Genomic DNA, 14,327 nt, shown 5'->3' with positions numbered 1-14,327 from the left:
AGTTGTTGTAGACTTAGATTCACAGAATCATAGAATTCAATGCCCCTCAGTAGTTGCAGTAGTCATGGGCATGTAGTCTTCTTCATCCTCCTCTTCATTTTATCCTCACAACGACCCTGTGAGGTAGTGTAGGCTGAGGGAAAGCTGGGAAGGGGGGCCTAAGGAATTACATTTATATACAGCCCCATAGCCTGGGTGTATTTATTTATTACATTGATATACCGCCCCATGGCCAAAGCTCTGCAATAAATACCTAAATGTGTTGTTAACAATGATCTCCAGTTATTGACAGAGCAAGAAAATACGAGCAAGGAAGCAACATTTAGTGATGCCTTTCATCTGGAAGTTATGTGATATGTGGGTATTAAGCAGTTATATGAAAAATGCTAGATACTCTGATCCTTGGTTTAAGTGGATTATTTAATGTCAATATAGTAAAAATTATAAATTTTAGTGTAATTTTTAAAATAATTACGCTATAGCGCCATAATTTACATTTTTTAAATAGTGTAAATTGGGACATTATTTTTTTTTAAAAAAAATTCTCCCCTGTGTGGGTTCTTTGATGTCTACTCAAGGTCCCACTACAGCTGAAGCTTTCCCCACATCCCATACATTTATATGGCTTCTTTGCTGTGTGGTCATCCGTTACACAAAGCCATGAAATTCAATAAACAAAAAACCTACAGTTTACAAAACAACGTTAAAGGCTCTACAGTTTTCAACCAAACTCCAAAAAGCAGGGAAATTGGGAGTTAAGGCTCACAGGCCTATAACGCCACATCCTCCCTAAGGAGGCAGAAAGTGCCAGTGAAATTCTCATTCTCCCAAAGCAGATATAAACCATGAGGACAGGATGGAGAATAGGATATGCAGAGGTGACTGTGGGGTTGTGGAAAACTGATGACGAACAACTTAGGGCCACCTACTTATCTTTTTTTGTTTATTTATTTAGTACATTTCTATACCGCCCAATAGCCGGAGCTCTCTGGGTGGTTTAGAGCAGCCCTTCTCCAACCTGGTGCCCTCCAAAGGTGTTGGACTACAACTCCCATCATTGCAAGTCAGTATGTCCCATGGACAGGAATGCTGCGACTTGTACTCTCAAACATGTGTAGAGGTGACTGGGGTTCTGGAAAACTGATTGGGGAATGCTGTTCTAGAGCAAGAGCAGGCAAAATGTAGATCTCTAGCTGTTTTGGCATTCAACTCATAAAAGTCTCTGTCAAATGGACAGTGATTAAGAATGCTGCGAATGCTGTGACCGCAGAGGATTTTTCTTACGTGTTCAGCAGTGTGAGATCAAAGACAGAGCTACCACCTAATAGATTCATGTGTAAGGAAGGATTATTTTAAAAACTATTGATGAAAATGATTTTTGTCCTCACCATAACATGGGAGTTGCAGCGCAGCACATCTGGAGAGTACCAGGCTGGAGAAGGATGGTTTATAATTGGATCCTATACATGTCTTCTCAGAAGCCAGTGCCACTGAGTTTACTAGGGCTTCCCCCCAAGTGGTATAGGATTGCAAACTAATCTCATCTGAAAGGAGTTCAAGACACCCAAACTAATCTTTTTCTGTTCCTCTGTCACTCTGATGAGATGATGTATTGTGGAGGGATTGTGGGGAGTGAACAGTATATTTTGTATGAACACATTTTAAGAAAAAACATTGGTTCTTTGAAGGGCAGAGTATTTACCAAAAGCTGAAAGTGCCAGCCCTTGCTCTGGTTCTACATCTCCAACAAATAGTGCCCCTTCTGTTATCAGTTGTGCTGCTCTATGCGAGATGTGTGTGAGAAAAAAAATATTGCGCAGACCCTGTATTTGGGAAGGATATAGAACAGCGTTCCCTATCCTGCTGTCCCAGCTTTCCTGACCATGGGACATACTGACTTGTAATGATGGGAGTTGTAGTCCAACACCTTTGGAGGGCACCAGGTTGGAGAAGGGCTGCTCTAAACAAAAAAAGAAGTAGGTGGCCCTAAGTTGTTCGTCATCAGTTTTCCACAACCCCACAGTCACCTCTGCATATCCTATTCTCCATCCTGTCCTCATGGTTTATATCTGCTTTGGGAGAATGAGAATTTCGCTGGCACTTTCTGCCTCCTTAGGGAGGATGTGGCATTATAGGCCTGTGAGCCTTAACTCCCAATTTCCCTGCTTTTTGGAGTTTGGTTGAAAACTGTAGAGCCTTTAACGTTGTTTTGTAAACCGTAGGTTTTTTGTTTATTGAATAATATTGTGGTGGTCTCTGATTTATTTATTTATATGCTTATTTAAAGAAACTATAAACCACACCTTCACCCAAACATGGATTTCAGGTCATGAAACCTGGAGACAATGTACATAGTTACAACTCTGTAAACACTTTCTGAATTGTATTATGGATGGATCCTAGAAGGACTGTATGACAGTATTATAATTATAACACAACTGCAATCTGCTCAGAAATTTTCCAAGATCCCTGAATAACAAATCCAATAGCTACCATTTAAATACTTTTAAATACTTTAAAAGTTGTTTGTGCTCACAAAACTGGCAGACCAACAATATTCAAATGTAGGCACAGCTCAATTTTTTACATATCTCACTGTTCACAGTTAGACGAGGTAAATTGCAGCTGCAGTAGTAGTAGTCATCGTAGGAGAGATAGTTTACTACTAGATTAAACCAAATTTACAAAAAAGCTCACAAAGGTTGCTAGTAGCCCACAAATATTTTTATTGACTCATATAACAGTTAAGAATTCATGGCCTAAAAGAAACAGTTCACAGAAGTTTTTCTGCCTAGTTGCCTGGAGGCAATTCTTACTTGCCACAGACAGAGTGACTGTTTACAATCCAGATTGTTATTCCAATCCTCATTTTCTATATTTATGGATTAAAAAACATTAGAACTATTTTTTAAAAAAACTGTATTGCCTTCAGGTAACAGTAACTTCAGCTTGTTCAAGGTTTTTTTTTTTTGGGGGGGGGGTAAAATCAAGCAAACACAAATGCAGAGATTTAAGGCCATTTCCAGTATTACTGTTCAATTCCCTTGACTGGAATCAAAAACTTTACTTTAGGTGACCTAAGGGCTTCCACAATCCCAGTGAGATTTGTGATTTTTTTTAAAAAAAAACCAGACACCCAAGTCAGGCTATAATCTGCTTTGCAAGGATCTTTAAAAGTTATTTACCATGAAGTGCAAGGGGAACTGTAGTTCAAAAAATATTTTTGGAACACTCTTAGATACCCAGAGCAAGCTAAAGTTTTTTTGGAGTCCTGACCCTTATGCTATGAAAACATCCCTTTAAATGAATTAGACATGTTTCTATTTCATTGCAAAGGTATGGTCAAATAGCTGCTGAGATTTCTTGAATGGACAAACTGTCCACCAAAGGCAACCTTTTGTAGTAGAAGAGGCATGCATGTTACTCTCCTTAAGGAACATTTGCATCCATATTAAGTCCTTATATTCTTTAAAAATACTGGGAAATCTCTCAAGACATCCAGTTATTTTCATACACTGTAATTTGAAGTACAAGACCACTGAAAATTCAGTTAATTCTTCTGGGAATTTCTGGGAAGGTATTAAAATAAATTTCAAAAGATGTATTGAAGTTATATATAAGGAAATAAAACAGCTTACCTTGTTGTGCTAAAGTGGATCTCAGCATTCCACTCTTAGACCATATTTTTATTTGTCCATCTTCACCAACTACAACAGAGGAATATTAAATTAAAATTCTTAACACTCAGGACATTTAAAAGTTGTATTGAGTGAACTTTACATTCAAACAGCAAATTTATCAAATACACAGAAATATTTTCCAATGTTTTCTGAGGAATCACATGAACATCTCCTAATTCATTTGGAATTCCTGTGCCACTTCAAAATAACTGAAACAAATCATGCTCAAAATGCATGGTATGTCAGTGGGTGGGGCGAGTTAGAACAAGTGATGTAGTGGTTCGCTAGTGATTCTCACGTGGGAGGTGATAGAATGAGTTTGATCCTATTTGTCCCCAGCATTTTTGAAATGTACAGAATGAGAGCAAATGCACTCTCTATCTTACAAACTAGGCTTCCCCAGATGATGGCTATTTTAGGGCACTGGGATTAAATGGCAGAGGTGGTGTGGGTCTAAAGGTTTTCTAAATTTGCTAACACTACAATCAGCATGGCTGGGACAAAAGGGATATTAATTTGCTCTCCCTCTTTCTCTAAACATAGGCAGAGCATGCTAAATAGGAGGCGATATAACCATAGGACCAGATCAATGTACTATATAAGGAAGTGGAAGAATCCCTCCTCCTCCTCCTCCTCCTAGGTGCTGCTGTTAGATGGATGAAATGTAGCAGAAATGCAGGGCAGCTGGAGTGTGGAGGCGAAGATTGCCTCCACTGTCCTCCTGACCTGCATTGGATACTCAGCAGCCTCCAAGTTCGAAGGCTCTTGGATATCCATATAGAATTGCTCCCTAAGCTGAGGAGAGGCATTTCAAGCTTTTAGGCTGGGGAAAGTTCTTGGCCCTCTGCTTAAGGTTCTGCACCCCTGTTATAAACTAACATCTGTATCCTAATGTTGCTTTCAGATTTAAGGTGTTTAGCTACCAAAATACCTTTGGTTTTCTATATAGATGCTGGTTCTGTGACAGCTGTTTGGAGTATGGTGATAACAAGACCAGTGAAATCTATTTAGTGTTTGTAATTTCGCTATTTTCTACAGATCTCAGATGACAGAGGGCATGTTGGGAAGCTCAGATGAAGAGGAGATAAATGGCTTGAGTTTGTTCCATCTGCAAACTTGCATTATGAGAAGCAGAGGTAAGCTATGATGGTCACAGGAAAAAATTAAAAAGCCATATTAGGGTAATACCTTTCATTAGGCCAACTCAAGGGCAACAAAATACTGTGCAAGCTTTTGAATTCTCCAGAACTCTTCATCGGGCAAAATATTAAACAAAGTACGCATACACACGCACACACAAGGTCGGGGGGATGGTTGATGATTAAGCCATGGAGTCTGGATGCAATTATAGACTTAAGATGGAATGGGGGAAGGAGGCTGCAGACATTATAAGAAGTCTCCTAAATGCCTCTTCATAATTGGAACTACAAAAGAAAAGAGTACCACAGAAAGACCTCCTTTGTGTCAATGTGCCTTTGTGACCTCAGGAGGCATTACGCCAATCATTTTCCTGTTCTTCAACCTTTCATTGCTATATAAACTCAGAAATTAATTTAGAAGGAGCTGCTGCATATATCTCATGGTTCTATATCAAAAGATTGCTTCCCATTTGATTGAACTTCATATCAGATGAAGAAATGATAATGTCTTTTCCCAGTTTAGCTTTAGCCATTAACCCTTGGTCAGATTGTCTGTAAGCATACGTTTGCTTGTTTGTTCTCCCTTCTCCCTATGTACAGTACAGGGCTTGAGGCTCTCAAAGTGAGAAGTCAAGAAGGGAGAAGGAAATAAATACACATACTTGAAGGCAATCTGGCCCAGGGTCAATGACTGTGATGAATAACAAAGGCATGAATGCGGGTATATAGCGTTAAGCATCTATCTGCCCAACTACTACCTGGCCACACAACTGAGAGATAGCATAGTACTATATTATGCAGGAACACATTCTTCAAGATTCTTGTCAAAAGGCAGCACAAGGATAAGGACACATGTGCAGTCTTTGGATCCAACCCAATTTTAAAAAGTCTCAGCTAGCCTTCCAAATGTAAAAGGACTCATCCATTCCTATATCTCATTTCCATAAACATTTCTATTACTCAGTAGGCACCTTGCTCATTTTTAATCAGGCGTACATGTTATTTGCTTCCAATCTTTCGAGAAATGCTAATCTTTAAAAATGAAGCCATTCTACTTTTGAAGCCATTCTTTGGTTAACTTCCTTCATTAGATTTTTTTTTTCATTAAAAAAATCTCTTACCTGTAACAAGTGCTGTGCCTTCATAATTCCATCTCCCTGCAAGTACAGCTCCACAGTGGGCTTCTACACTCTTTTCAACTCTTCCAGTCTTGGAAATTAAATGGAACTTGCCTACATGAATTTGAAGTTGCTATATTATTAATCTAATTTACATGGGAAGACTGTTACTGTAGATGCTCAAATATTTATGATCGTGGCTAAAATAAACACCCAATTATCTGAAGAATGGCATGCAGTTCTAACTCTTTTTTTAATTCCTTGATTAAGCTATTTATTATCATCCTATAGTTTGACCAATAAGAATTCTTCAGCTGTAAATTGTCCTTCCTATTACTCTCATGTAAACCAATGCTAGAAGCGCTTTCCAGAATTATCAGACAATACGGTTCCAAGTCAAATCACATTATTCACACTTGCATCTCACTGAAATCAATGGGTCAAGTCAGTTACAACTAACTCAAGTCCACTGAATTCAGTTAACCTTTCCTGGATTGGGGCCTATATCATTGGTCATAGTCACCTTCAACTTTCCCATGGGAAAAAAAGTACTCCTAAAGTTTTTCTACCACACAAGTCACTTTCATTGTCAATAGCATACTGCTAGATTAGGAGTGGGCAATTTGTGGCCCTCTAGTTGCTTTGCCTACAACTCCCATCAGCCATAGCCAGCATAGCCAATGGTTAGGAATCATGGGAGTTGTATACTAAAATATTTGGAGGGCCTACAACTCCTTGCATTAGACAAACAAAATATACTAATACCTTACACAGAGTTACTGTAAGAATTTTACTATTTTCACTATATGCCTTCATGTTAATTGTAGATGTTCAAGTATTATCCATCATTTAGTAGTCATGTAATAATATTCTCTCTGCATCATTCTTATACTGAAGGTCTCTGAGCTGATGCATACTCCTATGCATACTTAGACAGAAAAAAGTCCTATAACTCCCAGCATGCCTCAGCCAGCATGGGGAGTTACAGGACTTTATTTTTTCTGTGCATAGAACTGTGCATTAAGTAAACTAAAAATATATTGGACTGGGTCCAAAGAACCTGGGACCAAAAGTGCCATTCCATACTGCACCAGAGTTCACACAGTGTTATAAAAGGAATGTACTATAGCAGTTCTCATGTTTCCACTTGGGCAAGATTCTGTAACCTGTTGCACAAGTGGAATAACTTCTTTATATTTAGTTTCATTTTTTATTTAATTTGTTAAATTTATACACCTAAATTTATATCAACACTTCTCATAGAAAGGTAAAACAGCCCTTCCATGAGCAGAAGGATTCAAACTGAATATTTATACGTTCTGTCATTAAAGCAATAGCAAAAATGATCAATTGTTAACTCTTGGATACATAGTTAAAATTTTACAATAAATGGGAACAGGAAGACTAGAAACCAATTACAAATATATCATTGTTTTAAAAATTACTTTAACTGATAATAGGCCTCCAAGAACATATACACAGTAAAAATTCAAGCACAACAATGTAAGACAAAATGGCAAAATAGTAAAAAGATAAATTCAGTTAGGAGATTGAAGTAATATCTCATCGCATTAAGATGAAAGTCTGCAGCTGAATCCATAGCTAATGTGTACAGTTTTATAGAATTACATGCAAGGGACCTGATATTTGAAACAAAGATAAGGATTTGGATTTTTTTAATAGAAGGCTATTAAGTATTTGTTTAATTTTTTACCCATTTTTCCTACAGAATATTGCTCAAGGTGGCTAACAATAAATAGAACATTTATCAAAATACAAATTAAAATATATTAGGTTGAATCCAAGGTTCCCCTAACCAGTGATAATACTCTGTAGGCAAAGTTCCACTTCGAACATGCCAGGTGACAGAAGTTGTGGGAAGACATGATATTCACCAATTACTTCCTCCCTCTGCGGGCCCCAGCACCACCTCCCACACTACTCAAGAGGTTTCACAACCCTACAGAGCAGTTTTGGGGGAGGGGGAGAGATAAAGGATTGCAGGAAGAGGTGTGCTGCTTTTTTTAATGATGCACTGGTTTAAAATGTTTGAATTAGTTGTATGTATTTTATGGTGTTTTTATTTGTGTTGTACCTCACCTCGATCCAGAGGGAGAGGCAGGTAACAAATAAATTATTATTATTATTTTATTATTAAATACCATCTGCTCTTCTGTTCTGCCAGCATATATGTTCCACTGGATCAAAAGCCTTCTATGATGGAAGAAGCCTTTCTGTCCACAAGAGGAAGACTTTGGATTCAAACCATTGGGCTGGATCCAGATTTGACCATATTTGAGAGTAGAACCCTGAAATCAATGGAGTTGTATGTACAAATATATTTGGTACAATTCATTAAAAATACACCACAAGAATGACACACCAAAGAAATAAAAAGAGCACTAAAAACATCCACAAGTTGGAGAAAATATCCAATTAAAGCCAGCCAATTGATAGGCTAAAGCCAGCCAACAGCTAGCCTCAAAGGGGCAAGGTAAACATTTCAAGGGAGAAAATTCCCTAGTCTGGGTGTGCTCAATGAAAAGGCCCAGTTTCATGTTTCTACTAAATGCACATCTGATGTAGGTGAGCCACTTCTGCATATCTTCGTGCCTAGGCAGGCTCAAATTAGATGGCCTTTAACCTAGTCCTAAGCCATTTAGAGCTTCAATGGGAAAAAAGCAGCACTTTAAATTGGTCTCTGAAACAAACTAGAAGCCAATGCAACTGCTATAACAAGCCAATGCAATCGCTATAACCTGCTCTGGTCAGGAGTCTGGCTACAGCGTTTTGGAACAGCTGCAATTTCAGAATACTTTTCAATGGAAGCCCAATATAGAGCACATTGCAACAGTCCAAATGAGAAGTAATTAGGATATATGTCCTGACTGCCAAAACTGATGTCATATGGAAAGGATGCAGTTGGTGCACTAGCCTAAGTTGTACAAGCACACATCTGGCAGGAATATCACCGGTGCATCAAGGCTTAGAGCTAAGTCAAAAAGAACATCTAACTGCAAAATTAAATTTTTCAAATGGGGTTCTACTTTATCAAAAAGTTGAACTCCCATTACTTGGTTGTCAGTCTTGGGGTTGGCCCAAGACATTTTGCTGATTCACACATTCCACACACAGAAGCTTACTGGTGTGCCAGTTGAATTTTACTTCAATACTGATGATAGGATAACATCCTCCACCACAACTAAAAGCAGCAGGCTAGTTAAGGGGATCAGGACAGGTTGTATGGCACACATAGCTCTGTCCTACAGCATATAGTAACAGGCAAGGGGGTCAAGAGGAAAAGCCAGTGGAGTGCCACTACTACTCTCCTGCATTTGCCACCCAATAGGGTTGTCTCACCTTGTATAATGGCAGGACTGACCATGCTTAGTTTTTTTGTTTTTTATAATTCTGTCTTGTCTCGATTAGGTTCCCATTTCTCATCCGTTCAGTTTATCTGTTCTTCTATGGACTGATTTACCTTAGGCTTGCAAATTCATTTACGTTATCACCAAAGAAAGTAATTCTAGGTCCGTGAGAAAAGTTGATCCTAACAATTTTTTGAAAGAACATTATGGCTTGTTATGGGTGAGATTGGCCTCTTATCATCTTGGAGTGCTGGGCTCTACCTAGTCAAGATGTTCAGAGGCCACAGGACCTATTTATGATGTCATCACAGACCCTCCCAACTTAACTGGAGAGTGTGGCCCCTCAAACTGAGAACAGATGCCCCTTTCATCAGGAAATGAGAGGCTAACTCAAGACTTCTGCAATGATACAATGGCTTCTGCAGAAATTTCTCAGCTCTGGGAGTAGCACTTGCCAAACAAGATGCAGAATTTTACACTTTCAGCCTGGCATGAGGAGAGCTGGCCAGAGCTGGATGTGGCCAATGGGCTATAAGTTGACTATCCCTGCTTTAAATAAAAGATAGAGTACGGTCATAGGGTTTTGTTGTTGCTATTCTTTCCTGCATTGAGAGAAACACCAACTATGTTTGGCAGAAATCTTAGTCAGAATCCTGACAGAATAGGGGCACTTGTATGATTGCCAATTGGTTAATTGTTGTCAGTGCAGATCCTGAAAGCAAGACTCATCTCTACTGGTAGAAAATGTTTGTACCAGAAAGACTCAAGTTACACCATTCTATTTTGGAACAGTACCTTAGCATTCCAGGTTAAAAAGCTGTTAGGCAAGAGACCAAAACTGACTAATTCACAGCAGGGGTGTTCAAACTGTGAAAGACAGCAAACTGTCTCCTTTCACAAATCCACTGCTAATGACCAACAGTAACCTGGTTCACACAACACAACAGCCTACCATAGTGTAATTTACCAGTGGGAGCTGTTGCATCATGCATGAGACCACGGGCACCATTTTTTCCATGACACCCACAGGAGCCTGGATTGCCATGGGTTGTTGTGCCGTGGAACCCAGGTAGCAAGGGTTGTTTGAGGGTTCGAAAGCTGTCAAAAAACTCATAGCTTGTAGTAGGTGTGCTGTTGTGTTATGCAAACCAGCTCAGTGACTAATTAAACAGTTATCTTAAGATCCATATAATTGGGCATATCACTTGACTGGTGGTGTTGGTCATGAAGATAATGTAAACAAATAAGAAATCTTCAAAAACTCATTTGGTATCTGTTGGCATCAGTAGAAGTATCGACATTTTTTTTAGCTTACTTTTATATGCCAGATATAAAAGTGAAATGTTTCACCATATGCTTTGTTCATAATATAGTTTGGAACAGAATGTGAAGCGCCTCAGTTTCAACCTTAAATTAATTCTCAGTTTTATAAAATACTGCTCCTTTCTTCCTGTTTTTATTATTTAATGAAACCATAAACTGTTCTCAAAGTTGAAGCTATTTTGCAGTTCTGGAAAGCATTCAAATAAGAGATTAGCAGTCTATTCAAGTACAGCATGTACAGAACCATGTCTGTTATATTCATTTGCTACCACAGGCCTCTTAAATATTCTGCTCTGATTTTAATGACTAGTCATCAGTATAACAAAAACTAGTAGAAAAAAAACAAATGTAATTTTTAAAGAACTACTGCAGATAGTATTAAATGTAACATTAAAATGATAGCATAAAGGATTTCAGAGTACAGAACAGATTAATATTCACCCAATTTCAAAGAAGTTTATTGACAAGAGCAATCCTATATATGCCTACTTAGGAGTAAGCCCCATTGAATTCAGTGGAATTTATTCCAAGGTAGGTACATATAGAATTGAAGTTTATGGGAAAAATCTCTTAATAAACAGAAAGGAGATTGGATATCTTGTATAGCAGATCAAACTGAAGCACAACTTTTAATGTATGGCACTGTCTGTATTAGAATATGAACGTGTTGGGTTCTAGAATATAGACCAAAAATAAAATTTACGTAAAAACAAGTGTCATACAGACTAGTTTTAAACTGAATTGTATTATGAAGTATCTAGCAAAAGGTCAGTCAATATGACAACATTGACCTGGTTTGTATGACATGCCAGGGTCATCAGGAGTTGTTTAGTCCACAATAAGCTGTGGTGCATGCCGGGCAACATTTTGAATATGCATAATCTTCTATTTGTTGTAGAGTTATGCAAGGGTTGTTTAAACCTCAAATAAGCCTCAGTGGCTAGGTTCATGCAACACGACAACCCCTGCTTGGGTTACATATTCGAAAGGTCACCTGGCATGTACTGTGGCTCACTGTGAGTTAAATAACCCATAGTGAGCCAGCTGTGTCATGCAAACTGGTATTCTGCACATGTTCGGCATTCCTTGACATTAGCAGCAGATCACACTGATGTCACAGTTGCCTTATGTTAGCAGGAGAATCACAACCCTCTGGCTGTCATAAGCTGAGATGCTGTAATGTTGCAACCATATAATTTCAGAACCTGAATTCTAAATTCTGTGACCATCCTTTATGAAATTATTCAAGGGTTTCTGAATAGCACTTTGTGAACGTGGATTGGTTGAGTGGTATCAAATCATCACACAAAATGGCACAACACTTGCACTTATAAGGTAGATACTTGTTGAAACAGCACAAGAGAGCTTAGATTAGGGTATTCTAAACCTAAACTGGTTGTTTATCATAGAGCGTAGAGTTATGCTAGCGTTGTAGAGAACCGCTACACCCACTCTCAAATGGGTTCCAGTTTGGGCCCTTATGGAGGAGCAAAGGAGAAAGAAAGGTCAGGACTGGCCCATCTCTATAATGACCTGCTTCAATGTTCTGTTCTCTTCCAGTACTTCACCCATCTGTATCTCCATCCCCTTGTGGGTTGATGCCAGTAGTGGTGGTGGCCTGAAAAGAAGGGATCTTACAGCATGCACCAGAGTAAAAAATGTGCTTCTCTGGGCCATTTTACAGGGTTACAAGAAAAAGGAAAAAAAGGCACAGTCAAAGCTCATGTTTCTCTCACACACTCCTTGTACAAGTGACTTGCCAATGTGTATGTATAAGCATTGTTAGAATATGGCTCTAAAAGTTTGACAATGACAAGGTGAACATAGGACTTTTCTTTTATTCCATAAGAGTTCTAGGAACTTGTTGTTGGTTTACCTCCCTCGGTGCAATCATGAACATGTCGGGGCTTGGATATTGTTTATAGATTGAATCCTGTTCCTTTCCCCCCCATCACAACTGGTTTCCTCAATGGACAGGGGCTCTAGCATATAATGGAATGCATAGATGCACCTACAAACCTAAGAGACTTGGGCAATTGTCCAAGATATGAAACAGATTCTTTCCAAATAAGTGTGCTCTGGATGGTATTCATAAACAGATGCAATAATGCAAATGATTAGGATCAGTTTATAAGATGTGAAATGATGTATTTATTACTATTTGCTTTTATTACGTTAACGTAGGGAAGGGAAACTAATATATTAAATTATGAAATGTTGCAAATTCTATCATAGGACCAGAAGTCTCTCCTGAGAATTAGGATGTCACTGTCTACTTGTAATCTCCCTGTGTTTTCACACCACTTCTTCCACCCTTTTTCTTACCACAGAAAATCCGTATGAAAGAAAAGATGGAATAGCTGCACAATTCCTGATAATTAGAGTGTCATCACATGGGGGATAAATACATTTCCTTACTGTCATTTCTCCACCTGTGCATTTGTCCCTCATTACTTTCGCTTTCAAAGAGGAAGTAAACAACATGCACAGAGCCCATTCAGTGGGCCATTTTGATCACACTGCTTCTCCTGCATACAGCAAGTTCCATCTCAAAAAATAAATTGGACTTAACTGGGGTGTTTTTTGTCGCCCAAAGGCTAGAAGGGGTGGGAGGCGGTGAGACACAGATGTCATGAGAGGGACATGCGAAAATCCGTGCATATCCAGCAATAAGCGTGCAATAAAATGCTCAGCTGATGACGCCCTAAGTGCTATGTCTCCTCTGTTTGGAAGCATCCTTAGAGCGTCATCACACAGGGGAAAATCACATTTCCTTACTGTCACTTCTCCGCACTTCCTCATTCTTCCCACAGGGGAAAGAGGAAGTAAACAAAGACCACATGGCCTATTCAGAGGCTATTTTTTATCGCACCACTTCTCCTGCACACTGCAGGAGATTGCAGCACATTTTGTTTTTAAAAATAGTTGGCTTAAAAGGGGTCTATTTGGCTATGGAAAAACAAGTGGAAGGAGCGGGAGAACGGCGGGAGGCAGATGTCGTCATCTAAAGGACGTGAGCACATCTGTAAGTGGGCAGTAGTGAGCGTGTGATAAAATGATTGTCTGATGAACCTCTTAATTTTCCAGTTTGGACTAAACAGAAAACTATGATTAACTGAAGAGTTCTTGGGTTTGTTTGCTACTACTAAGGGAACAGCAAAGGTGCACCTACAAAAGGCTCATTCATAACTTTACTTATTAATCAGAGATATTGTCATCCGAACTAGCCATTTGTGAAATTATCACCCTACTTGCAGTGGCGTATCATGGGGTCATCCAATCTTTAGATTTTCAATGCCCTTATCACATATCCCATAGATCAGGAATGGGGAATGTTTCGGCTGTCCATACGTTATTGCAACTCCCAACATCCCTCATCACTGCCTGTGCTGACCAGAGCTGATGGGAGATGCAGTCCAACAACATCTGAAGGGCCAATGTTCCCCATCTTTGCCACAGATGTAAAATGGGATTATAAACCTTTCCTTCATGGAGGGCCCATCTTTTTTTCCTTGAATGGAAAAAACAGAAGGAAAATGTAATGCATAATGAGCCTTTGAGATAAGGTAGGATATGAGAGCAGAGTCTCATTTTGTTTCGTAATCCATTTAGAAAATGAATGCTTATATTTGACCACTCGAGTCTTCATGATAGGATAACAAATCTAAATAATAAATAAGTATAGTATTTCCCATCTTG

At 38.9% G+C, this 14,327-nt stretch overlaps 1 protein-coding gene across 1 annotated transcript in view; it reads right to left on the bottom strand.

Annotated features, from left to right (window-relative positions):
• Positions 1-14,327, bottom strand: part of IFT80 (intraflagellar transport 80) — an 80,736-nt gene that overhangs the window by 61,487 nt on the left and 4,922 nt on the right. The window contains exons 2-3 of the mRNA XM_063132031.1: positions 5,941-6,051; positions 3,639-3,707 (exon numbers count right to left, since the gene is read on the bottom strand). Of these exons, the coding sequence (XP_062988101.1) occupies positions 3,639-3,707; positions 5,941-6,051 (180 nt within the window). The remainder of the gene's footprint in view (positions 1-3,638; positions 3,708-5,940; positions 6,052-14,327) is intronic.

Source organism: Elgaria multicarinata, chromosome 8, assembly GCF_023053635.1.
Source record: "Elgaria multicarinata webbii isolate HBS135686 ecotype San Diego chromosome 8, rElgMul1.1.pri, whole genome shotgun sequence".
NCBI classification, from domain to species: domain Eukaryota; kingdom Metazoa; phylum Chordata; class Lepidosauria; order Squamata; family Anguidae; genus Elgaria; species Elgaria multicarinata.
Note: the sequence above shows the minus strand (reverse complement) of the source record. Positions and strands in the feature narration are given on the sequence as shown.